The sequence below is a fragment of the Chenopodium album genome, chromosome 21 (genome assembly GCF_948465745.1).
Source record: "Chenopodium album chromosome 21, dcCheAlbu1.1, whole genome shotgun sequence".
Lineage (NCBI taxonomy): Eukaryota > Viridiplantae > Streptophyta > Magnoliopsida > Caryophyllales > Amaranthaceae > Chenopodium > Chenopodium album.
In genome coordinates this window covers 9941126-9967511 of record NC_137854.1, presented here as the reverse complement: position 1 = coordinate 9967511, position 26386 = coordinate 9941126, and the positions used below count along the sequence as shown (strand labels likewise).

The 26386-nt window shown below is 41.3% G+C and overlaps 1 protein-coding gene and 1 long non-coding RNA gene across 3 annotated transcripts; both read left to right on the top strand.

Moving 5' to 3' along the window:
• Positions 1 to 13058: 13058 nt before the first annotated feature.
• On the top strand, positions 13059 to 15471 carry LOC145603078 (uncharacterized). 2 transcript variants are annotated; one of them, XR_014104684.1, is made up of 4 exons: positions 13059 to 13205; positions 14075 to 14362; positions 14867 to 14984; positions 15099 to 15471. It is a non-coding gene; the product is annotated as an uncharacterized LOC145603078 (long non-coding RNA). The 2 variants fall into 2 exon arrangements; XR_014104683.1 differs by having other exon boundaries at positions 15090 to 15471.
• A 1303-nt stretch (positions 15472 to 16774) lies between these two features.
• On the top strand, positions 16775 to 25937 carry LOC145602182 (uncharacterized). The gene is made up of 4 exons (XM_081658351.1): positions 16775 to 17107; positions 22956 to 23951; positions 24808 to 24851; positions 24955 to 25937. The coding sequence occupies exons 1-4, from the start codon at positions 16934 to 16936 to the stop codon at positions 25778 to 25780; spliced, it is 2040 nt and encodes a 679-aa protein (XP_081514477.1). The 5' UTR covers positions 16775 to 16933; the 3' UTR covers positions 25781 to 25937.
• The last annotated feature ends 449 nt before the right edge of the window (positions 25938 to 26386 follow it).

Here is a 26386-nt window from a genome sequence, read left to right as displayed (position 1 = left end):
CTAGGGTTTATGCCCTAGAATCTCGTGACATGATTGGCTGCGCAATCAGAGGTCGCCACGTGTCATGGGGGGGGGGGGGCGCCGTTTTACGGCTTTCAAGGGTTTCTCGGGATTTGGGCCTGAGGTCATCAGGGCCTTTTTCTCTTTCTGATGTTGTATTAGGGTATTTAGAGATGGCTGACATGTGTCACCCTGACAGGTGGACACGTGTCTCACTCTCATAGGGCCACGTGTCGCCTTTTTACTGGGCCACGTGTCACTATGAGATTGGGCCACGTACCTAGGGTATTTTTACCCTAAACATTTGCCCCTCAGAGGGGGTGGCTCGTACACTTACTGGCCGCCTCCTCTGATCTTGCATTCTGGACGTCCTGGTACTGTGGGTTGGGTTTGCCTCCTATCTGCCCTGGACGTCCATATACTTTTGATTCAAGGCTCTTTTTGCTACATGGACGTCCATATATTTTGCTCTGGACGTCCTCGTAGTCTGGAATGAGCTTGGCTTCTTGCTCATTTAGACGTCCATGCTTTGTACTGGACGTTCTCGTACTCTGAGAGAGGCTTAACCTCTGAGTTCATTTGGACGTCCACTTACTTTGGGCTGGACGTCCTCATACTCTGGGAGGAGTTGATCTCCTAACTACTCAGAGCGGCCACAGCAATGAGGCTGGACGTTCTGATACTCTGGGAGGAGCTTATCTCCTAACTACCTAGAGCGGCCACAGCAATGAGGCTGGACGCTCTGATACTCTGGGAGGAGCTTATCTCCTAACTACCCAGAGCGTCCACATATTTTCTTTGAGATAAACTGGGCTTCCATGATTTCAGACGTACTCTCTGGCTCTTTAATCATGCTTCGTACGTCTGAGTTTTTCCTTTTGGACTAAACGTCTGAGAACTGGGCGGACGTTTTTTCCTCTTAGATATTCTCGAGTTTTGGAGACTAAGTGTTGAAGGTGTAAAACTCTTGAATTTTTCACTTAACTCATTTCAACTCACTTTAACGTGTCGTCAATTGTCCGTCCGATCTTTTTCACAAGTTAACAGAACCCTAACGTCGTTCTGTCCCTTTCTTCGAGTAATTTCTCAAGAAATTACCGTTTGAATGTTTAGGCGGGAAAAATGATTTTACCATTTTGCCCCCATGAGTTCATTCTATAAATATGGGAAGTGAATTCTCATTTTCACACTTTACCCAATTGTGAATTTTAGAGAGAAGTCAGAGCATTCTAGTGAGAGAAAGTTATTTTTCCCTTAATCTTCAAGAGCGCCGCCGTGAGTTTGAGTTTTCCGGGCATTTTTTGAGTTTTCCGGTCAACCTTCAAGAACTTCACCACCACCTTCAAAGTTTTCAGAACGTACAAAGGTAGGCCGTCTACATTTTCTCTTTTATTTTTACTTGTTTTCTTTTTCTTTTACTTCAATTCTGGATCCATACCCGGCTTCGTCCGACTCTCTTCATGAGGCCGGCCGTTCGCCTGGGACTGAGGAGTCTAGAGTGGACGGAGAAGAGTTGTCTCCTCCTTAGAGTGAGTCTATGTCTGATGTGTACATACTCACTCCCACTTATTCTTCTCTATCCCAACAGGCAATGGCAAGAACAATGCGTACGCGTGAGCGTCATGCGGCCAGGAACCCAGACGGCAGTCTGGTTCACCCTAGGGTCCCCTATGACCCTAGTAACCCAAGTACGATGGTGGAGACTAACTCCACCACCCAAACAACGACCGCCTCCACTGGCTCTCATCACTTGGCCGTGGAGGTCACTTCTTCCTTCGAGGAACGCCTACAAGCTGAAGGCGCCTCGTCCGCTCCTGCTCCGGAAATTAGGTTCCCTCAATTTGCCAGTTCAGTCATGGATGGGGCCGAACTGGTAGCCTGCAAAGACAATCCTTCCAATCCTGGGGCAAACGCTTCTGGTTCGTCCGTCCCCTCTTCTTCTCAACCTCTGCTTCAACTGGGCGGGGCGGACAGACCCTTAACGGGAATCTCAATCAGAGAACCGTCCGTCCTGCCTATTCGCAACGCCCCTCCTTCGGGAAATCAGGCGGACGCTGCCAAGGACAAAGGCAAGCGTCCATTAGTTGAGGAGGGCGTTCCTTCTTCCATGGGCGTACAAAGCTCAAGAGGCCGAAGCTCGGCCGAGGCAGCAGACCTGGACAGGGTGCTGTCTTTAGAGTTTGGGAGTGCTCCTTCTCACCAAATGGAGGAAGAGGAAGTTGAGAAAGAGGCGTGGGTGAGACGGCCGAAGGTGAGGCGGCGGCCGAGGAAAACGTCGCCAATATTGACAACTTCAGGGACCCGTACGCCTGTACAGTTGGGGAGACAGCCCTGAAGTTTTTGAAGAAAGATTTTGAGAAGTACAAGGAGTCCCTCCATTTGGGGGAGGGATTTGAAATACAAGTACCTAGGAAAGCCATTGCTGTGGCTACCTGGGATGAGGAGAGGCCGCGCAAACGGGCGTTTTGCGTTTACAGGGCCTTCTTGGACGTGGGACTTCGCTTCCCTCTTCATCCATTCGTCCAGACAGTTCTGGACGAATATGACATTGGCCTCTTCCAACTGACGCCAAACAGTTGGATGAACATTTTTGGGTACTTAGTGACGTGCATCTGCAAGGGTTTCACGCCAGACTTTGCGGTCTTCTGTGAGATGCATTCACTTACTCGGCTGGAGAAGGATGTGGATGGTTGGCTCATCTTGAGTGCGACCAGGGATTACATGGTCGTGGTCGACCGTGTCAGCAAATGGAGGGACTGGAAGCACCGCTTTTACCGCGTCAAAACTCAAGATGCGGAGTTCAACCTCCGCATGAACAAGTGTCGTCCAGAACCTATTCAGCTCGGACGCGGAGACCATAGGCCTGACAAGCCGCCCATCCATCCAAGCCACGAGCACCAGCTGGAGTACTTCAAAGTCAACCGAGTTAAAGCGGGGTAACAAAACTGAACGGGTCCCTAGCCATTGGGTTCCTCTTGCCAATTGGCTTAGGGACCCTATCTTCATGTCTGCGTACGGCCTGTACCAGAACATGCCCCAAGGTGGACACTTAGATATATAAACTTTTTGTACGCACGTAGAGTTTTTTAGAAAAATATTCTAACACTTTTGCTTTTTTCTCTTTGCAGCGGAGGCGTACGCAATGCTTGACTCGGCCCAGAAAGGGGAGGTGGAGATGTCCGAGGTGGACTTGGCCAGATGCAAGGCTCGTTTTAAGATGTACGAGCAACTCAAGGAGGTAAACACTTAGTTTATTTTTTGAATTTCCCCTTCCTCATTGTGTCCGTTCTGCTATATTGGGAGGAGCCTGCTTCCTGAGTTTGCACGGACGCTTTACGTCCGTTCAGGCATGCTGGAAGGGAGCTCCTTCCTCAATTCACACGGACGCAAGCATATACTTTGCCTTGTAAAATTTTTCTAACTTTGGTTGTATTTTTGCAGTCCTCCTCTACTCCGAAGGCTAGGAGGAAGCAGCCGGCCACGTCCACTCTTGATGCGAACGCATCCAAAAGGAGGAAGACGGTTGCTTCCAAGACGTCTTCAAAAACCGCGGCCAAGGCGAAGTCGCAAACTGCTACAACGCAGTCTCAAGGAGAACAACCTCGGCTGACACAAAGCGGGGCCTCCAAGCCCGTGGAACCTGTTGATGATCAGGTCCACGATGAGTCCGTCCCTTCGGACGGTGGGGATAATTCAACCCCAGAAAAAATGACCGGCCCCTTCACGATTGCGGGGGTCGAGATAGTCAAAAAATCTGACTGGCTACATGCCAGTCAGTCGGCCAGCGATGCTGATGCTGGTCGTCCAGAAAACGACGGGGAGGCCTCTTTGCCGCCTCCTCCCATCAATCTCTCTCCTTCAAGCTTCTCCACTGGTTAGCCTTTCTTCTTTCTTTATTTTTGTACATCTTTATTTACTTGTACTTGTAAATTTTAGCTAACTCTTCTTGCACGGTCGTCCGCAGATATATAAGAGGAGATGCAACTGAGGATGCCCGGCCAGTCACTGACTGGTGCGGATAGGAAGGCCATGCGCGAGGCCATGGTTCGCGCGGTCCCCCAAGCGCAGCGTGACAAGCTGCGGGGGATCAATGAGGGGTTCCTCGGCCCCATGCTTAACTGTAGTGCCGAGGTACGCTTCTATTTTATCACATTTTCCTTTCCAACACTTAGCGTATTTTCTTGTTATTTGACTAATTTTCCTTCTACTGTCCGCAGCTTTTCCTCCGCTTGAACGCCTTCCTTGACTGGAAGGATAAAGAGAACGAGCGGTTGAAGCAAGCTTGGCTCGAAATCAGGAAGGCCGAGGATGCTGTAACTAGGACGGCCGCCGTCCAAAGGGTACATTTTGAGACCCAAATAACCACGTTGTCCGACAAAGCGGCGCGGCAAACAGAGGACCTGGTCAAACTGGGCAAGGCACTCGAACAAGAGTCCTTGGCTAGGGAGGCCTTGAGGGTTGAAAGGGACGAGGCCGTCCTGGAGAAGGAGAAGTGGAGGTTGGGCTTCGAGGCGTCTGAAGCCTTGAAGAGTGAGCTGAAGTTGGCCCAAGCCAACCTTAAGTCTGCTCTAGATGAAGCGGACGCGCTGAAGGTCGAGGTTGAGACCTTAAAGAAGTCCATTGCGGACTATGAGGAGCAACTTAAAACTCCTCGGCCACCCAGAACGGAAGAAGTCGTCCGCATAGAGCAAAATGCTGAAGACAGACTTAAGGCATACTTCTTCGATGCCTTTGACTTGATGGTGGACGAAGGTGAAGCCGCCTATTATGAGGAACGCTTCAAGAAGCGGCTTCAGTACGTCTGCCTCAGAGAAGAGGCAAAGAAGGCCGGCATGCCTCCTCCTGAGCTAGTAGTTACTTCCCCCAAGTCCAGAGAGGACGGGGATGATGAGGAGGAGGAGGAGGAGGCGGACGACGGGGCTGCCAAGGCCGAGGACGCCAAAAATGCGGAGGAGCCTGCCAAAGATAATACGTCTAAATAGAGCTCAGGTCCTCCAGCAGCCGTCTGCTCAGCTTTCAAGCTTTCCTTCTTTTTTCAGCTTACTTTGTACTTAGCTTATTCTATACCTTTTTTTTTTGTTTTTAATTTGAAGCCGCCTGTTAGAGCGGTATTGTAAACATTTCCGGCCGCCTTTAGAGCGGTCTAATCAATGAGAATTTTGTCCGCTTTTTGAGCGGTTTTTCAACTCTGTTTCATACTTAGCAATTTTTTTGCAATTTTGTGTTTTTTGAATGATTTTCGTACGTCTCAACATTATGCCTTTTCGTACGTTCCTAGGGGTATGCCCCTTTATTCGGTGTTCGCCTAGTCCATTCTCTAAGTGGTTTGATTAACTTGGTAGTTTTTATGCCTTAAAGGGTATGACGACTAGCAAGTTAATCAAATCATAGTAATGATTGCCCGTGGACTAGGTGAAGCACCGAATCAATTTAATTGGCCGTTCGACTATCATTGTACGAGTAGTCCGTTGAATCTATCGCTCAGACGCACCCTAGAAATCCTAAGTATTATCTCAACTTAGAGATTCCTTGCTCGGCCGGGCCAAACGCCTAGGTATACCCTTGCCCTATTTGTAAAGGACACTTGCTTTCTACACAAGTTCGGAATACCTTGCCTCAGTCATCCGCCTAGAATTGGGCGGACGCATTGTTCTCTGAATTAAATCAGTTTTTTTTTTTTTTTTTTTTTTTTTTTTTTTTTTTTTTTTTTTGTGGCCGAATTCCTATATTGGGAGCAACCTTGCTTCCTTTTCACTTCGGCCATTTAGTAAGAATGATAAGCCGTATTGCTATATTGGAAGCAACTTAGTAAATCATTTCATTCGGCCTTTAATCATAAATACTAATATGCAAATAAATATATAAGTAAAACAACAAATAGTTCAACAATGCCTGAATTTTCATTAATTTTGTCAAAATTACATTGTTGTGGCCGTATGGCTTTAATTACAAGGCTCGGTCAGTAGACCTAGCTGTATACACAGCTTTTTGGCTAAGTACTTAAAGAAATAAAAACTTAAACATGATATTTCTTCAAATTGTCAGTGTTCCATGTCCGTGGGATCTGACGGCCATCAATTGCCTCAAGGCGATATGTGTCGTCTCGGACTTCTTCCCTGATTCGGTACGGCCCCTCCCAGTTTGGAGTCAACTTGCCGTCCTCATTGGCACGACCAACAACTTTCATTTTTCTCAACACTAGATTCCCCATTTTGAGCGACCGCTTAGACACTCGGCGGTTATATGCCCTTGTCATCCTTAAGCGATAAATTTTATGCCTAAGCGCCGCATTGCCCCTAGCTTCTGGAAGAAAGTCTAGGGCGGTCTTCATGGCCTCCCAAAAGGCCGATTCATCATAAAGCATTACCCGCAAAGTGGGCTCGTACATTTCAATTGGGAGTACAGCCTCAGCTCCATAGACCAAAAATAATGGAGTCTCCCCTGTAGAACTCTTTGTTGTTGTCCGTATGGACCATAGCACATTGACCAACTCGTCTTCCCATAGGCCGCCTGCCTTTTCAAGCTTGCGCTTGATCCCATTTGAAATCAACTTGTTATAGGCCTCAACTTGACCATTGGCTTGTGGTCGGCCGACTGAGGCAAAACAATGAATAATACCTTGGTCTCCCAACCATTCCTTGAGTTGGCGCGTCTCAAACTGGGGTCCATTGTCGAACACCATTGACTGAGGTACCCCATACTAAGTGATTATGCTCTTCCAAATGAAGGCTGACACATCCGTCCATTTAATGCCCCGGACGGCCTCAGCTTCAACCCATTTAGTGAAGTAGTCTACTGCCACTAGTACATATCGTCTCTGGCCGGATGCAGGAGTATACGGCCCCAAAATGTCCATGCCCCATTTAGCAAAAGGAAGTGGACTACTGATGGCTGATAGACTATTTGCTGGACGATGAATAAGGGTTGAAAATCTCTGGCACTTTTCACATTTTTTCACCATTTTCATGGCGTCCGAATTCAAGCTCGGCCAGTAATATCCCAAATGTGTCGCTTTTTCAGCTAAGGCTCGTCTTCCAATATGCGAGCCACAATGTCCCTGATGAAGGTCGTCCAACACTTCATGCCCTCTTTCAGGAGTTATACACTTAAGGTAAGGCTTCACAAAGGCTCTTTTGAAGAGCTCCCCATCCTTCATCTCGAACCAGGCCGCTCTCCTCTTCATTAGCCAACTCTCTTTTGGATCGTCCGGAAGTATTCCATCCCTTAAGTAGGAAATAATTCCGTCCATCCAGGTTGAACTTCTATCTATTATCTGAACGAGCTCGGCATCAATGCTCCTTTTCTCCTTTACTTCCCAAAACACTGATCTTGGAGTATCACATGATGCCGAGGAAGCCAATTTGGAGAGGGCGTCCGCTTGATGATTTTCTGAACGAGGAACTTGTTTGAGAGAGAAATGTTCTAGGCCCTCGGCCTCATTTTTAACTAGCTGCATGTACTTCATCATGGCCGGCTCCCTGGCTTCAAAGCCACCATTGACTTGGTGAACTATTAGCCGGGAGTCCGAGCATACTTCAACTTTGGTTGCCCCGACCGCTTTACACATCCTTAGGCCGGCCAACAATGCTTCGTACTCAGCTTCATTGTTTGACGCTTGGAACTGAAATCTCAATGCATACTCATACTTGTCTCCCTCAGGAGATTCACATATAATACCAGCACCACATCCGGTCGCTGTTGCACTACCATCCACAAACACTTTCCAGACTTGGTCCCCGGCCGGCTGAAGATCAGGCCGTGTCATTTCAGCCAAAAAATCCACAAAGGCTTGCCCCTTGATTGCCTTCCTTGGTTCAAACACAAGGTCAAAACCTCTGAGCTCCAAGGCCCACTTGAGCATGCGACCACTTGCCTCTAATGTTGAGAACGGCTTCTTCAAGGGTTGGTCTGTATAGACCACAATTGAATGTGCCAAAAAGTATGGCCGCAGCTTCTTTGATGCCATGTACAAGGCCAAGCCAAATTTTTCAATTGGGGGGTACTTAAGCTCAGCATTGTGAAGTACATGGCTGATAAAATACACCGGGACCTGATGGCCGTCCCTTTCAGCAAGAAGGACGGCACTTAGAGAGTGTTCAGAGATGGCAAGATCGATATATAGCTTCTCATTCCTGAGCGGACTAACGAGGCGAGGCAATGTATGCAAGTGACTTTTCAACTGTACGAATGCTTCCTCGGCCTCCTCTGTCCACTCAAACATGGATTTCTTCTTAATGGTTTGAAAAACGTAACGGCACTTATCCCCTGACCTTGACAAAAATCTCCCAAGGGCTGCCAAACAGCCGGTCAGTCTTTGCACTTCCTTGATTGTTCTTGGAGACTTCATGTCAAGGACGACTTGAATTTTTTCAGGGTTGGCCTCAATTCCACGTTGATCAATCAAAAATCCGAGAAACTTATCGGACTCAACACCAAATACACACTTCTTTGGATTTAACATCATCTTATGCCGCCTGAGTTCGGTGAACGTTTCTCGTAGATCCTTGAGATGGTCGGCCGACTCTTTTGACTTGACAATCATGTCATCAATGTATGCCTCCATGTTCCGGTCGAGCTGATCTCTAAAGACTGTATTAACAAGCCTCTGAAATGTAGCAGGGGCATTCTTGAGGCCGAATGGCATAACTTTGTAACAGTACAACCCCTGCTCGGTCACAAACGCTGTTTTCTCTTGATCTTCTTCCCACAAAGGAATTTGATGGAATCCGGAGTACGCGTCCATGAAACTCATAAGGGCGTGTCCGGCCGTAGAGTCAACCAAACGGTCAATCTTAGGCAAGGGGAAGCTATCCTTAGGACACGCCTTGTTCAAGTCCGTGTAATCCACGCACATCCTCCAAGTCCCATTCGGCTTTTTCACAAGAACTACATTGGCCACCCAATCTGAGTAAAAGCATTGCCGAATGAAACCGGCGTCCAGCAGCTTTTTTACCTCTGTTGTGGCCGCCTGATTCCTCTCTTCTCCGTGATTCCTCTTCTTCTGGCGGACAGGCTTTATCAGAGGATTCACGGCCAACTTGTGCACGGCCAGGTCAGGACTTATTCCTGGCATTTCACCAACTTCAAATGCAAACACATCTTTGAATTCTCTTAACAGTTGAACCAACTCATCCCCAAGCAATCCCAAGGCTATAGTGCCAACACTAACTGTCCGTTCTGGGTGGTTGGAGTCAAGCACTATATCCTGGTGGCTGCCGACCGGCTGGGGCCTCAACTCATCTGGCCGGCCGACAGTCATTAATGGCTAGGCTTCTTCTGCCCTGGCCGCCTTACGCTTCTGGCCGACCTGGTATGCTGGGAGTGAGGTTCCTTCTTCTTCCTTAGGCTCGGACAATTTTGGGCCGCGCGCTGTTGGCTTCACGGCCAACTGATTACATTCCTTAGCCATTTTCTGACTTCCTTGAATTGTTCCAATTTTTCCGTCCGACCTTTCAAACTTCAGCAACATCAAGTGGGGCACTATGACCGCCTTGGCTGCATTGAGAGTGGGGCGGCCAAGGATGACATTGTACCCAGTTAACTCTTTTACCACAAGGAAACGGACAACCATGTCTCTTCCTTCTCCCTTCTGCCCGAAACGGATGGGAAGGTCAATCCGTCCGACTGGATGAATGATATTCCCCCCAAATCCTACCAAGGGGTGAGTTATATCCTGGAGAGCATCTTCTGGGAAGCTTAAATTCCTCAAGGCAGAGAGGTTGATGATATCGGCCGAACTCCCCGTATCAATCAATATTCGTCCCACCTTCAAATTCGCTATCTTCATTACAAAGACCATGGGATCATTGTGCAAAGCCCTGACCTCTCCACGGTCAGCCTCACTTATGATCACTTCAGGAAATGGCTCGGCCTTAACGGCGTCCGTTTGCATCACATTTGACAAATTTCGAGCGTCCTGCTTGATTCCTTTCATGGTAGGGCCGCCTGAAGCAAAGCCTCCTGATATCACGGCCACAAAACCTGAATCATTGATATTCCCATCATCTTCCTTGTCATTTTTCTTATCACTTTGTTGCTTTTTCTCGGACGTGTTGTCTGTCCGTTTGAAGATGAATTTGGACTTGGTCACATAGGGTTTCAGCAGACCCTTGTCGGCCAACTTATCCAACAGCCTCTTCAGATTGATACACTCGTTCGTGTCATGACCTACATCCTTGTGGTAATGACAATACTTGTTCTTGTTTCTGTACTGGGTCGAGCCTCTCAAAGGATGGGGCTTCTCAAACTCAAACTTGTCTTTTATCTCCATCAAAATGGAGTAGCCATCCTTGTTGAACTCATACTGAGGCTCGTACGTCTTGCTTTTCTTTGACTTGGGTTGCTTGTCATCAGCTACCCAGATTTCTTTTCTTTTGTTTCCTTCTCTCTTTCGTTCGGCCGAGTCTTGCTGAGAAGATTGCTTCTTCTCAGCCCCCTTGGCCGGCTGTTCTGATTTGGTGAGCGAACAAAAGTCCGCGGCCTCAATATAGGCTTCGGCTTCCCGCAATACACCTGCGTATGACCGAATCTTTTTTCTTACCAAATCAAACTTAAAACCATTATGCCTTAATCCCCGGAGAAATTCTGAGTAAGCCATTTCGTCCGGAAGATTATGAATTTGGGCTTTTTCTTGGTTAAATCTTTGGACGTACGAGCGTAGTCCTTCATTCTTTTCTTGGACAATTGTGGCCAAGTTGAGACTTGTCTTTCTTGGTGGGATGTTGTATGAGAAGTTTCCCACAAACAACAAACTGAGGGTGGTAAAGCAATTGATGCATCCGGCTGGAAGGCTGTTAAACCAATCCTGGGCCACCCCTTTAAGAGTGGCCGGGAAGCATCTACACCATGTAGCATCATCTACACTTTGCAAGTACATCAAGTTCTTGTACGAGGTAATGTGCTCCTCTAGGTTGCCCGTACCATCATAGGCACCCACTAGTACACTCTTCACTTTTGCTAGTTGAGGGGACGCTAGTATGTCTTGCGAAAACGGAGGCGGCTTATCTCCCAAATTCAACAAACGCATTTGCCAATCAATAGGCTGAGGCTGAGCGGACGTTCCGGCCAGGTAGGGGGCTTGGCCGAACATCTGACCATACGGCCCATATTGCCCAAAGACTTGGGGAGTTGGCTGTATCAACCCATTGAGTACTTGAGAGGGCTAATATTGTGATGGCTGAATTGGAACGGGAGTGATAGTATGAGTAGCTTGACTTCTGCTGGAAACGGCTGTGTTGGTGTATTGGGAGAAAGATTGGTTGGAGACTTCATCCGGCATGGTTGGGGTAGAGGCCGTGTCAGAGTATGCGGCCTTCTCCCTTTGCTTGTGCCGAATGTAATCCCTTGCGTCCTTGAAACGTTGTGAGGGCTCAGTCTCAACTCTTTTCGGCTGTCTGTCCCTCCCCCCAGCCGACTGTGTTTTCGCCAGCAGGCTAGAGAGGTTGGTCCGTGGGACTCGGGGAGACCTTCCATGCGGACGGCGGAATGGGGTGTTACCAGCATCAGTTGCGTTAGTCTTGTTGTTGGCTTTCTTGGAAGTGCCTCCTCCCCCCTTTTGTTGAGTAGCCGCCAACTCCTTACGGAGCTTAGTCAGCTCGGCCATTAGGGTAGCTGGGGTGACAGGAGGTTGTTCGGCCTCTTCAAATGAGGCAGTCAAAGGATTGCTTGAATGTATGGTAGTACGTATGTCTTCTACATATCCATCCTCGCCTGGACGAGGACCAGAATTAGGTGTCTGACCATCTATTGCCATAACGGACGAGTATCCCCACAGACGGCGCCAAATGTTTCGGGGTTTTTTGAGATTCCCTCGGATACTGGTCACGCTCTGCTGACAATGAGACTCGGACACCTGCAAAATAACGAATATTCCGGTGATCGGAATATTCGCCTCCGACGATCAAGTTAGCGATCGGAAACCGAAAAGGCTAGAGAGAGAAAGTAGAGAGAAGTTGGAGCTTTTAGTGCTCTATATTGATGTTACGTCAAAATCCACCCCTCCCATCATAAATGATTGGGGTATTTATAGGGGTGGGAACATGTGCCCCTCTAGGGTTTATGCCCTAGAATCTCGTGACATGATTGGCTGCGCAATCAGAGGTCGCCACGTGTCATGGGGGGGGGGGGGGCGCCGTTTTACGGCTTTCAAGGGTTTCTCGGGATTTGGGCCTGAGGTCATCAGGGCCTTTTTCTCTTTCTGATGTTGTATTAGGGTATTTAGAGATGGCTGACATGTGTCACCCTGACAGGTGGACACGTGTCTCACTCTCATAGGGCCACGTGTCGCCTTTTTACTGGGCCACGTGTCACTATGAGATTGGGCCACGTACCTGGGGTATTTTTACCCTAAACAGTAGGGTTCGGGGAGGGTGGGTTTTTTGGGAAAATTTCCCAGAATTGAATGCTCTCAACCATCTTCAATCTGTATTGAATGCAGATTCAATGAAGGTGGTTGGGAGATGAAGGAATTTAAAGTGAAATGGGTAAATTTAATGGGAATAGTTAGGTTAATTAATCAAAACATAAAACTAAGGGTCCGTTTGGCATCGCTGTGGTTTTCTGTTTTTTGGTTTTTTGTTTTTTAAAAGTATATTACATATGTTACATAATGAATCAAAAAATATTTAAACTTATTAAAATCATGATAATTTTGAAAACTGAAAACAAAAAAGTGAAAACACCTTTTTCTTGTTTCCTGTTTTTGGTTTTTAGTTTTCAAAAAAACAAGAAACTAAAAACCAAAAATGATGCCAAACAAGCCCTAAGCAAATCCAATAAAATTGTTAAGTAGTAGGATTAGAAAAAAAGTAAGGGCATATATGTAATTGTGCAGCTCAAAAGTTACTAAATAAGGAAAAAAAAATTGTTGCAAGTAATATGAACCACCCCAAAAAGGAAATGGTTGCAAGTAAAATGAACCGGAAGTAGTATTAGCAATTAATTAATAGCTTTTAATGATGGAGTCATTAATTGAGATTATTGTGGATTTATTTGTTGATACCGACACTTCGCTTTTAATTTTATGAAATTGAATTTATGACATAGGACTGTAGAGAAGATCGGAGGGAGGGAAGAACATATTTGAACGGTGGGAGAAGGCGGTCGTGGCAGCGGTTGATCGAAGATTTGGAGGACGACGAGAATATCAAGGACCACTTGAACATCATAAAACTCAGCAAAATTAATCTTAACCAGACCTGAATCAGGTAAATTTTCTGTATTTTTCAAATTTCCTGGTTTCTTGGGTTCTTATTGGGGGTTTAAGGTTTGATTTGGGGAATTGTGGCTACAATCATATGAGGCAATGCAGATTTACTGCTTTTGAATTTGATTTTATGTGGAAGATCTGGGTTTTCTTTGAAAATTGTGATCTTTATTTTTCAATGAGGTTATACAACTCAATACATTTTTTACTTTTTTTTTCCAAGTTTGATTTTCATTGATTTGAAAAATCGTCTCCACTCAATTTACCCTTAGTTGGCAGGGGATGTATGTGAGGAAAAGAATTTAACATTAATAAAACAAGGCCAACATAATAGTAAATCAATGAGCGAGCATTTGTTTACTAATACAAATTACAAAATTTAAATGACTTTTATAAGAAAGAGAGAGTGAAATCTTGAAGCTACCAAGAGGCTCCCATGGCCAGTGCGTAAGAATTCCAGGGGTATACCACCATAATATATGTTTTCAAACTTATATCAGTTTGGGGATTTTTCTGCAATTAGTTTAGGCGAGTTTTTCGTTGTTCGTTATCGATCGATTAAGCTTCATGTTTATTTTATGGGTTTTTATTTGTGAGTTTGAGCTCCAAGTTTTTAGAATGAAAATTTTGATTTCTAGAGCTTATTGTTTATCCATCTTTTCTATTTTCGCTTATTTGGAGTAAACAAAGCTCTAAGGTTCTTGAATACAATGGATTTTTGAAGAAAGAGATTAGGAGCATGTGACATCTTCTTATACAATAATATTTGTGATCATTCTAATCTGTAGAATTTTCTGTGCTATTTCCTATGGTTTTATGTTCTACCTTTTCCTAGCTGTAAACAATTTATTTTGTTTGTTTTCCCAACAGATTACATATTAAGGAGGGTTTCTATGGTAGCTATCACAATCGCTTTGAATTTCCTCATGGCGGTGTAAGGACATCTATATATGTTCTCTGTCCTCAAGGTCAACATCCTCTCTCTATTTGAATTGATTCTGATAGCAGTATTTGATCTTGGCATTTTCTGTAATTTGGTGCTTGATTGTCGCAAGACTATTGTTTACAAAGGTCAGTTGAAGCCTTCTCAAGTCTCAACTGAAGGGGTACTATTAGTGGGACAGTGGCATTGAAAGGTTTACAAGCTACATGGCCCTGGTAATTATATTTAATTGTTGTACATTCCATGGCATTTCTTTCACCAAAGTAGAGGAAGACCAGTTAGTTAGTTATCAATGTCTTCATCACATATTAATCCAAACCATTTATTAATCACCTTCAGTTCAAGAAACTCTTTGTGCATGTAATGCTCTTTCTTGTAATCTTTGCTCTTTGTGGAAAACTTTGAGGTGGATTTTTCTGATGTACTGTAAAGTCATTAGCTAAGGCAAATAAAGAGCAAAGAATGATGCTTTCGGGTTTTGAAAGAATTGTGCCACCATTTACATCCGTTAGAGATTAGTAGATGCATTAGAATTAAGTAGATTAGCTCTTTAGTATTTAATAACGGCGTCCACACTATGGACTTCATATAGAAGACGAGATCAGGGAATCGCCCTTGTGTCTTGTGATGTTTAAGTGAATGTGATTGTTTCATGTTGTGGTCATTTGAAGTTGTGCTTTCAGCTGATACTTATTGACTTGTTCCTCTTACAATTACAGATGGTGCAAAACTGCAAACTCCTCTTCATGTTGGTGGGGCTACAACAATGTTGAGATTGTTAAAATTTTTCTAAATTGGTAGGGATTAGAGAATGTTGAAATGGAAGCCAAGAATATGGTATGACTTTGTGCACTTTGGTTAAATGTGCAAGAGTGCTAATATTGCACCGAGTTGTAAACTTTTTTGTTATTTCGATCCCTTATAGTACTCTGATATTTGCAGTACTTGCAGTACTGCGAAATTCCATTACACATGGAAGCAAAGAATGGTTGCAATGAAGCTGCAAAGCTGCTTCTTTCTCATCGTGCTTTTGTGGACCAAACTAAGGATGGATTATCCATAGCTAAGAAGCTTTAGTTACGAATTGAATAGTTGAAGGGCATAGGGATCATGATCAATCTTTCGGCATTCATCAATTTTCTTCCTCAATTGTTTTGTACGGAGTAATAGAGTTGTTGATCATTCCTCTATCTTTGCTTCTGCAGGAAACCATTCTTGAGTCTTTCTTTATTTTTTTGTATAATTGATTAATACATACAGTAATTAATTAATACATAAGTATGTAGTATAATTGATTGTAAGATTAATACATAATGTACTGATAATTTTGTGATAGATCAAGTTTTTGTATAAATGAAGCAATTATTGATTATTTTGCACTGTCCTTTGTTGGAGTTATTCACTTGTTCCCATAGTACAACTCCAAGTCTTGGTTCATTGATTTTGCTTCAAAAGATCAAAATTCAAATTTGCTTGATTGATACCATGATTATGGCAATTAGTTGACTTTGATCATCATATATTTCCTCCTCTCTAGCCGTTTAATACATAAATGGAAAACTAATTAGTAAACATGCATAATTAAAGGGTTTTTGATTGATTTCTTATGCATGGTTCCCGTGAAATACTAATTCCCTTCTTTTGACTTGAGCTTGGTGAAACTTCTATATAAACTGAAGCATCTTCCACTTCACAAGGGAGATACACAATTAAAAGCTATACTTCTCTTCTTTACTCCAAAATGTTACACAAAATAACTTCTAGTTTTGGGCATTGATAATTGTGTTCTCAATCTAGCTTTTCGTAGTACACCGGAGAGTTAGAGTCGTGTAACCCTGGAGGTCGATTGCTATGAGTCCGTGTGTACAAGTATGGGGCAAATTCGACTTTAGGGCAGTGATGCTATGTCACGCCACGACATTAAATCAGATAAGTTTGTTCTATTATTAATTGCTATTAGTCATAATTCTTACAATCACTCCGTTCAAAGCAATTTATTTTGGAAGTTTAATGAATGAGCCTTAGCCACGACACAATGTACAAGAATACATCTCCTAACACCTTAGTTTAGCATGTCGTGTCACAAATCTCACAATATAAAGTTTCAAATAACAAGTGAAATAAGCTATAGGAGTTATATATACTTATCAATTTCCATAACCGAATTAGATTGGATTGGATTGAATTGAATTTAAAATCGATTTGGATTCGGTTTTAATAATCCAAAAGGCGTGGGATTGGCAAAGTTTATGAATTTTGTTCAGAAATAATTAATATAAGAGTATTTGATATATTGTATTTATAAATCATAATAATTGATTACACATTTTATAAAACCACAACATATCAAAACTATGTAACTATTACTGATGTCAAAACAATTAGCTAACGAGCAATAGTGATAACTTGGGGAAACGCGCGCATCGCGCGCGGGTCCACAACTAGTAAAATGGGAAATTTATAAGAGGTAAAAATAAATTAAGGTAATTAAGTTAGAGTAAATTAAGGTAAAATTAAAAAGGGGCATGTTAGTAATATCATGTTAAAATACGAACGTTACCTGATAAATACGGGACGCGATTTAGCAATTCACAATATTTTAAGGGTTGAGGATGTTTGGTACTCCACAAAACAAAATCGCCGCCCCTTATTTCTTTTTCTCTCTCTTCTCTCCTCTCCATCTCTTCTGCTGGAGTTTAGTCTTGAAAAGTAGTCATTATTATTTGCGAGCGGACTAATAACACAATGGCCGCAAGAGTAGTCTAAAAATTGCAAAATCCGCTTTTATGATTTATCCTCCTCGATTGGTTTGTCGAAATCGTTTTCATGATAACCAACCGAATCTACATCTCATAAGGCGCACATCCTTTACTTCCAGCAGTAGCAGTGGCAGTGCCAGTGCCCATTACCCCTTTTCGACCGTGCCGTCGAACAAGAGAAAGGATGCGGCCACGACTAAGGCAAGTTCAAAATTTTATTTTCTTTTCGTTTTATCACAATTAGTGCATTCATGTTATCAATGTTGTAGGGTAATTTTGTTAACTAGTCTTAATAATTACGAGTCTTAACTTGTTAATCTCATACTCCACAACTTTATACTACTCCCTTAATTCGCTTAAATTCCTTTATTACCACATCAAAAATTTCAATTTCCAAATCTAATTGCTCTAACCCATATTCAAATACATGAAGAGAAGGGAGAAAGGTAACTATAAGTACAAAATATGGTGGGGTAAGAAATTGAAGGTTGTTGGCACTCAACACCCACAACGTAGCCACTAGTCAGGTCTGGTCATCCGTCCAGGCGGTCTTCTCCTTCAGTCAACTGAAACCTCCATTTCCCCTGCTTCTTCGTGCTTCAAAAGGTGGGGGTAAATATTTTTTTTTTGAGGAAGGGTAAATACCTTTATGTGGGTTGGGGGTAGCTGAGGGAATACCTCCACGTTACTTTTAGTCTTTACTGTTGGACTATTGGTTATAATCCTTCTCTTTTACTCCCTCCGTCCCTAATTGATAGTCACTTTTCTTTTGCTAAAAAATCACGGGAATTAAAGAGAAATAAAGAAAGTACGTTGAAAGGGAAATTGAAAAAAAAATAGATAGAGAAAGTAATTAAAGTACTTGGAAAAGTAAAATTTACATTGAGAAAGTTAAATTTACAAATATTTATGCAAATGTTAGAGAATTTTGGTAAAAAATAATGTTAATAGTACTTGAGAAAAACAAATGTGACTAACATTTTGAGTCACCAAAAATAACAAAAGTGACTATCAATCGGGGACGGAGGGAGTACATTTGTTTAAATCTGATGTCAGCCTTTGACTTTTCTCATTAAACTTTTTTAAAAGTAGTTTTTTTATTTAATTTAATCTCTATTTTTTTGTTTTTTCCTAACTGGTTATAAATAAAAAGAGTTAAGTATAGAAATGGTGATGAAGTTTTTGTTTTTTCACCCTTTGTGATTGTGTTAGATTAACCGAGCACTTAACTCACCGGAAAACCTTTTAACTTGTTTTGAACTCAGCAAAAAAAACTTAGTCACCCAACATAAACATAATCACCTTCCCAAAAACATAATCACTTATCAATATTAAATTCTGAAATGAGTTTAAAAGCTGAATATATAATAATAGCCATTGGGATAAATTACAAAAGTATAAATACAAAATAATTCCAACAGCTATCTATTCCAAAAGGCTACCCAAAAATTTCTCTATTGCTATCATCATTGCAACAAGAGCTTAAGCGATCAAAACATCTTGAAGGAAAAAAAAAAAAAAAAAACCAAAAAAAAAGAACAAATTATTTAAACTGACATAGTATATGTTCATTAAAAAAATGTGGAATTGCAGGAAGAAATAAAAGAGAACGGGAGGAAAATAAAAATTTAGAGTGTTGTAATTCTGTTTTTAATATTTGTTTTAACTTTAGTAGTTTTGATTAAGTAAGGTACCTTGTATTGTGAGGCTGAGTATGTTGTCCCGATGTTCCTCCAATGCTTGTTTGGCTCCAATTTGGATTGATGTACTGTTGAAAGTTTGAAAGACAATTAAATAGCTTTAATTGATTTTTTGTATAATTTGTATGAAAATGAACAAGTACTTGCCACAGCCTGCCTCTGATTCCGTGGGAGTATGTGTACAAACCAACCCCTGTGTTGATGGGGCAGTGGTTCTTTGCCACTTCGGGCTTGGTGGTGTGTCATTGGGTGCTGTAGGACAAGTCTTCTTATTGTGCCCTTGCTGTTTGCAGTAAGAGCACTTTGTGATTGACCTTTTCTAGTTACCCTTGTAGTATCTACCACCTCACCAATAGAGGGCCTTCTATTTTTCTGTGGTCTGTGCTTAACCTTCTTGAGTGGGGGTGGAGTGATTGGAATGACACTTGATTCAGGCCATTCATTTGGACCATTCAAGGGCTCAAGTGGGTACCGGTATGCCCTTAAGTAAGTGGTTGTACTAAACCACTCAGAGTTCCCGGGCCTTCCATATTGCTGCCACAGCATGCCTACAAGGGATACCCTTGTTCTGCCACACATTGCAAGTACATGTCTTGTTGAACAAGCTGATTACAAACCTTATTTGTGTACCTCCTTCCCTCACCATAAGTGAAGTTCCCATCCCAATAAGCCACCCAACCCCTTGCTGCCAATTTAGACCATTCCAACCTCTGCCGAATTCTTGGACACAGTTGAATGTCCTTATGAAGTATGAAGTCTCTCTTTTTTTGCACTCTATCCATTAAACCCTCCCTAATATCTTCTAACATTGTTATGATTGGTTTGTGCCTTGATGTTAAAATGTAAGCATTGAACACCTCATTCATGTTGTTATCAATGCTATCACACTTACATTTATATGTTTGAAAAGCCCTTATCCACTTCACATAAAACCTGTTCCTCACATCCTCAGCAGCCTCTGTGGTAATCTTAGAAAATTCATTCATGTTTGCATTGAAGTCATTCTCGGACACCTCCGGTAAAGAAGTCCCCCCCCAAACTTAGTCCAAAAGTTGCAATACACATGCCTAGCACAACATCTTGTCTCGGCCATAGGCCACACATTTGCAACTGCCTTCAACAACCCCCCTTTTGTTGGTCAGACATAATAGTAGTATACCTTGTTCCATCAAAGGTACCTAAATCAACTGCCAACAACTCTAAGAACCACTCCCAACTGCCCTGTATCCTTCACCTCCACACATGCCCATGCTATAGGGTACATTTGGTAATTTGCATCTCTACCCATAGCAACTAATAACTGCCCCCCAAAAGGACCCTTTAAAAAACAACCATCAATCAAGAAACCCCTTTTTAATGGAGTCAAAACACATGTAAAGTCTCTTAACTTGTCCTTGATCTAGGCTGAACTTTATAGTGTTCAATGGGTTGGCTCTTTTGATCTCTTCTGCATACCTATACAACATAGAGTATTCATGTTCATACTCTCCAATTATAAGTTGATGTGCTTGGGTTCCAAGCAAGCCATAGAGACACCTTGATCCCATACTCAGTCAAAATTGTATCCACAATCTCCCGACACTTCAAATATGGATTGACCTTGAATTTCTTGTGGTAGGTTTCGGCAATCCATTTAGCTCTCATTTTTTTCACAATGGGTTTCCTACCACATGTATGACTAGCTACTAATGTCTTCACAACTAAAGTACCATTGTCTTTGTCAACTGAAGCCCAAATGTACCAAGGACATCCATTAGTATGTGCTTTATATCTAGCCTCTATTGCCTTTTTAGTGTTCCTAGTGAAATACACATCCCTCCCAACAATAACACTGTAATTACTAAGAGCCTTTCTCAACTCTATTGCATCTTGAAATAATTGGCCAAGAAAAAAATGGTTCTCAGCATCATGCCCGAGAGTGAGCATGTGTGCTTTATGTGTGAGGGGTTTTGTGTGCTTCATCTTAGGGGATTCAGGCATTAGGTTCCCATAATTAGCTTCCTCTTCACAGTCAATAGGACTTTGTGGGCAGCTATCATAGTCACTATCATGAGCTTCCTCTCCTACCCCTAGCTGACTTGAGAACATCCTAGTTATGTCCTCCTCTTCAGAGTGTAACTCAGACTCTTTCTTTTTGTGGTCTTTAACTTGTGCTCCTGTACAACCTTCTAATCCTCTTCATCACTCCCTTGATCATCAAAGTCAATGGCATCGTCAATGTCATCTGACAGGTTCACATGAAAGCCTCCCTCTGTTTCACTAACCTCATTACTAACCTCATTGGACATATCCCCCCCAAAAGTCTCATTTGTACCCTCACTGTCATTTCCAAACAACCTGGTTATAGTGGCAGTCACTCTTTACCCCCTCTGGACAACATGACCTTTGTTCCCACCCAACCAGTTCACCCCTTTACCTGGCCAACTACACCCTCATACCTATCACTATCATCCTCTTCATGTTCGGTGTAAACTTCCATAAGCCTATATTTAACAAGTAAACTAAGGGATTTTGCAAAGGTAGCATCATCATAGCTTAAGAATCTAATGCCTGTTTTTTTTGTTTTAGCAAGATCACAATAATGCATCTTAATAATGTCTTTATACCCTAAACTACCAATGATCTTCCTCATACCATCCACATTAAAATTAGTAGGGAGTTCATCAAACATTTTCATTTCACCACCAACATACTCTAAATCAGGAGTATGTTTCCGCACCCCACCAAATCGAACAACAAGTGCCATTAGGATCATCTCCATCTACAACATATAATTGTCATTTAATTAAAAACTACAATAGCTATTGTTTAACATCAACACACATTGAAAAATAAAACAACTTCCATATAATTCATAAACAAATTAACACATAAATACACTTTACTCGACACTAAATACTAAATCCTTTCAATTAAGTACAACTACTCTGTTTCACACTACTCCTTTCAATTATACTAAAGTCAAGATACCCACCCAATTTAACCATGCATTAGCAAATAAAGAGTCTTATAACAATAATCTAAAGGTAAAAATACGAAATTTTATCATCAAACACCAAATTCGACCCAAAGTTAGGAAGAATTCCACAATTTTTGACAAAATTTAAACCCTACTTTTTTCGATTTTAATTAGTACACCACAATTAAGGAAATTAAGAACAAATAAACCAAAGAGATGAAGTACAAATTTACCTTTCGAAGTGCCGAACTCCTTTAATCAAGCTTTCTAAAAGAGCAAATCACCATTAACTCATTAAGAGTGAAGTTTGAAGAACTAACTAGTAAAGAAAATAAAAATAAAAGGGGAAAAAGGAAATACGTGGGGAAGGGGATGAAGTGCTCCAAAGGGGGAAATTTTGGGAAAAGTTCATAAGAGAGCCGTCATTTTCACAATTGACATGCCTCGTGTGAATAAAGAAAATTAAATACTTGCTGTTTTCTTATTGGTTAACCACAAGTGACTAAGTTTTTAACCCAATGTATATGACAACTGATTAAGTTTTTGCTTCCTTTTTATTTTTATTTTTTTGCCAGAATTACCCCTCCAATCACCAAACGGTGAAAAAAAATAACATAATCACCAAATGGTGAAAAAATATAAAACATAATCACCAACCTTATGCTTAACTCTAATTAAAAACAATAGAATACCTTATAAAATTTGAATGTCAACAAAAAAAATTTACAAAAAAAATAACTATAAAAAATTAATTTTCTGAATTTTTGGAGAAAGTATATTGTATTGTGGACTTGTAGTATACATGATGTGGAGGAGTAAGAAAATGGTAGAAAGAGAGGGATGGTTTAAATTTTTATACTATGAGTGATGATGTCTTAGGTTGACAAAATGATGGGGAAAATATTCAGCAGATTAATTGGGAAAACTTTCCATCCAAAAGCTTTAAGATATTCATCATACCTCTTCTAAGGTTCAATTTTATTTGTTCCTAATTTACTTCTTAGGGGTTTATGTGAAAATTTTGATGTTTTTCAAGTAATTGTCATAAAATTTTTGTGTTTGAAAGATTAAAGTTTTCGGTGTGCATGTTGAATGTTTAGATATTAATTATGTAAAATTAACTTTATATTGTTAAAGTTATTTGTATGTTGTATCTAATGCATTCGTTGTCTACATATTTTGGGTAATCCTAGTACTATATATATTAGGTGTTCTCTCTCACATTATTTTCTCATTATATGGATCAACACCATGGATACACCTTTTTATTGTTTCAACTTGCTGTTTATAAATTGAGTAATAATACAAGTATATAAAACTTTAACATATACATATCCTGAACTAGAAACCATTTAGGCATCATTAACCTTTGGTCCGATGTATATTGCAGGTTGATCAGCCCAAATCAAAGTCATATACAATAGACGACTTGGCAGAGATGACGGATGCCTATAGAAGTGAGTATTATCCTATTCTTGCATCACCCCTAGTTCAAATTTTTTCTGTCTCCATCGACACAAATTTTGATGATGAGAGACCATGTAAACTCTATGGTTCGATTCGAGGCACTGATACTGCCAGCTTTAGTCTCTATGATCGAGACCATGACAGCCCGGAAACAATCTTGAAACATGGCTATTTGTCCCTAATTGGGCCACAATGCAACAATGATTTCCCATGCTCACTAGGCAACACTAGCACAAAAATGGATCTGTATCTAAGGGATAAGACTCGGAACATTGAATTCATCAAAGCACAAGTTGATTTGGATTGTAACACTGAAGAGGCATACGATAAGCTTCAAAAAGCTGTAGTCCGAGGTGAACATGGCTCTGCTTCCGTCTACTATGCTACATTTCAGTTTGCTGCTTTTGCTTTTGTTGAGGTTGCAATATTTGCCAAGTATGATGAGAGTCGCCCATTTTGTGATGTTTATGGAAGCATTGTTGCCGGGTATGCCAACAGCAAAAGTTACCGCAGCTGCGAAGATGGTGATATGGAGAGCACACTGTTTAATAAGTCAGCTGATGAATTTGTGCGAACCCCTATTTCTACACCACTTAGCCTCTCTCGATATGTCGTGGCAGTGCCGGTGCATTCCTCTCTTAAGATTCAAGCACACTTGTGGGATTTGCATTTGCAAGATGGTCCGTTTGCTAGCGGCTTTGTAGAATTTTTAGCAGCTCCTCACAGTGCCTCTAACAAGTTGATTTTTGGAGAAGGTGGTTCTGTTGTTGTGGCCGTCACATGGGACAATGCTTTTAATCGTGTTTATGATGCAAAAGATATGACCAACTACGCGGTTGAGGAGGAGGAGGAGGAGGAGGAGGAGGAGGAGATTGATCATGAGACCAAGGGTACAGATAATGCACAGAAAAACTCCTTGGTAAGTGGTAATTATGGTTTACAACTTCTCTAGTAAACTAGCTATTTCTACATAAACTAAAATTCTTATTCCAAAACTTAATTTGATGATTATATCAAAGGAAAGAATACAACAAGGACCTCAACTTTCAAGAGTTTTGAAATAGAATGGCTAAATTGTAAATATTAACATGAGTATAATGTACCATCAAATAGGTAAATAGTACTATTCAATATTGTAGTGGTATAAATATTTTTCTTATGATACAAACAAGTATGTAAATCACTAAGTTGTACATCAAATATTATATCAATGTGAGATATAATAGTATTATTAAGACAAATCTATAATTTGATGGTATAATATAAATGCATAATAGTACACAAAAAGTACCATTGTAACTATAAAAAGTACCATTATGGATGTCAAATGACTATTTTACCCTCCTATTTGCAAAGAAAAAATATAGGCGATATGCGCATAGATGGACTCGAACTATAGTGTAGGGATGTAAGAAACAACGTAAAGGGTTTTTTTTTTTTTTTTCTTTTTTTTTTTTTTTTTTTTTGCCTAAATTTCTAAGTTTCCATTTAAACTTTGATCTTATGTTATATTTAGTCCAAGGAAACTTTAGTTTTCATTATACTTTCCTATCCTAGGCTATCTATATACAAAAAAATTGAAAATAATCATTATTATTTGCAAATGTTGGCTTACGTTAAATGGTTTAGTACGTAAAAGACTCATAATTTGGGCCGATTGTCTTATATCTTTATGTCTACTCTAAAGCTGCCAACTTTTTAATTAGATGCCAATTCAGTTATTTTTTCCCGCCAAATGTGGTATCTTAATTAATTGGCATCTCTTTCATTTTCAGGTGCTTTCTGATCAGCTACTTCCATTATCCGAAAATGCCTTGAGGTACATCGGTTTTATGTGTTTTTGCTTCTTGGAGTGCATGCATTGATGCATGTACTATATACCAGTATATGACTTCTTTTTTTGTTGGACTTTATGTTGCTAGGAGCACACATTCATCTCAGAGTAAGCTGCGTCCAGTTTGTGGAGACGAATTAGTTGAGGTGCTCTCAATATTTATTGATAGCAAAGCTAATGAAAGTCCTTCCGTTTGTGGCTGCGTTATAATCGACTCTTCTGGTGACGAATTTTGTATATTTGACCGAGACATGAGTGATCCCGAATTTTGTTCAGCCGGTAAGCGCATGCTATCTTTAGGAAGTGGGTGGATTATGTATTTTTACATGATGGTGTCTAGCATAAGATTATATCTTAAGGATCCGGTGAAGGATCTTGAAATCAGCAAAGGGACGACCTCCAGGTGGCCCTCGTTTGATTGCTATGACAAGCGCATATGTTCAGTGATTGAAGGTGCGCATGGGTATGCAGCGGTGCACTACATTATCTTTAGCTATGGATGTATGGCTTTCATAGACATGACCATCTTCATTGATGATCCTATTCGGTCTTCTGCCAATATCTATGGCCATGTTTTTGCTCGGTATGGCAGCCACGATTATTCGAGTGTCTATGACAAGAAATATTATCAAACCAGACTTTTTGACAAACCACAAGCTCACCCAGTCAAGCTAACCAACAAGTCATCTAAACTTCGAATTCCTTTGTCAAGATCAGCTTTATCGATGCCTGTAGACGACTCCCTAATAGTAGAAGCAAATTTGTGGGTAGCAAATCCAAATCAAGAAGATGTTGCTGTTTGTGGGACAGTAGAGTTTGAAGCTGATAATAAGTACGAGTCTTGCATTATCCATAAAGAAATTTACGGACAACGCTACCGTATTCAAATATCGATTAAATTTGCTAGCGTATAGTGGAGCACCAACACTAGAGACAATACAATTGTTTTATTAATAAAAAAAGGATAGTATATTAAAATAAAGGTTATTGTGTTGAAATAAAAATGAGTGTGACATTGTAAAAGCTATAAGTGGTTAATTTTTTTAATGAATTATTTTATTATAAGGTCAATATGAATAATAATAATCACTATGTTAAAATTGGTCATTAAATTCGGGTAAACAGTTCGGGTTTGGGTTGGATTTATTAGTTTCGGGTTATAACGGGTCGGTTTATAACGAGTTGAAATAATTAGCGGGTCGGTTTTGGGTCGGTTTTAAAAATTATCGGGTCAGTTCGGTTTGGTTTTTGTAATTGCAGTTTCTATTCGGATCGGGTCCTTATCGGGTCGGGTTCTAGTCGGTTCGGGTCATAATCAATTTGGGTTGGATCGGGTCGGTTTGAAAACGGATTTATCCCATTTGATGTGGGTTTCGGTTAAAAACAGTTCGGGTCTTAATCAGGACGAGTCGTAATTGGTTCGGGTCATAATTAGTTTGGGTTAAACTGGGTCGGTTCTAAAATGGGTTTCGGTTCAAAACAAATCGGGTAAAATCGGGTCCAATCATTATCGTTTCAGG

What these genes read in the sequence shown, in the direction of transcription:
- LOC145602182 (XM_081658351.1), top strand. Translation starts at nt 16,934, where the DNA reads ATGATTTATCCTCCTCGATTGGTTTGTCGAAATCGTTTTCATGATAAC. An exon ending in AGGATGCGGCCACGACTAAG is followed by an intron (nt 17,108 to 22,955) that starts GCAAGTTCAAAA and finishes TGTATATTGCAG; the next exon opens with GTTGATCAGCCCAAATCAAA. An exon ending in TTATCCGAAAATGCCTTGAG is followed by an intron (nt 24,852 to 24,954) that starts GTACATCGGTTT and finishes TTATGTTGCTAG; the next exon opens with GAGCACACATTCATCTCAGA.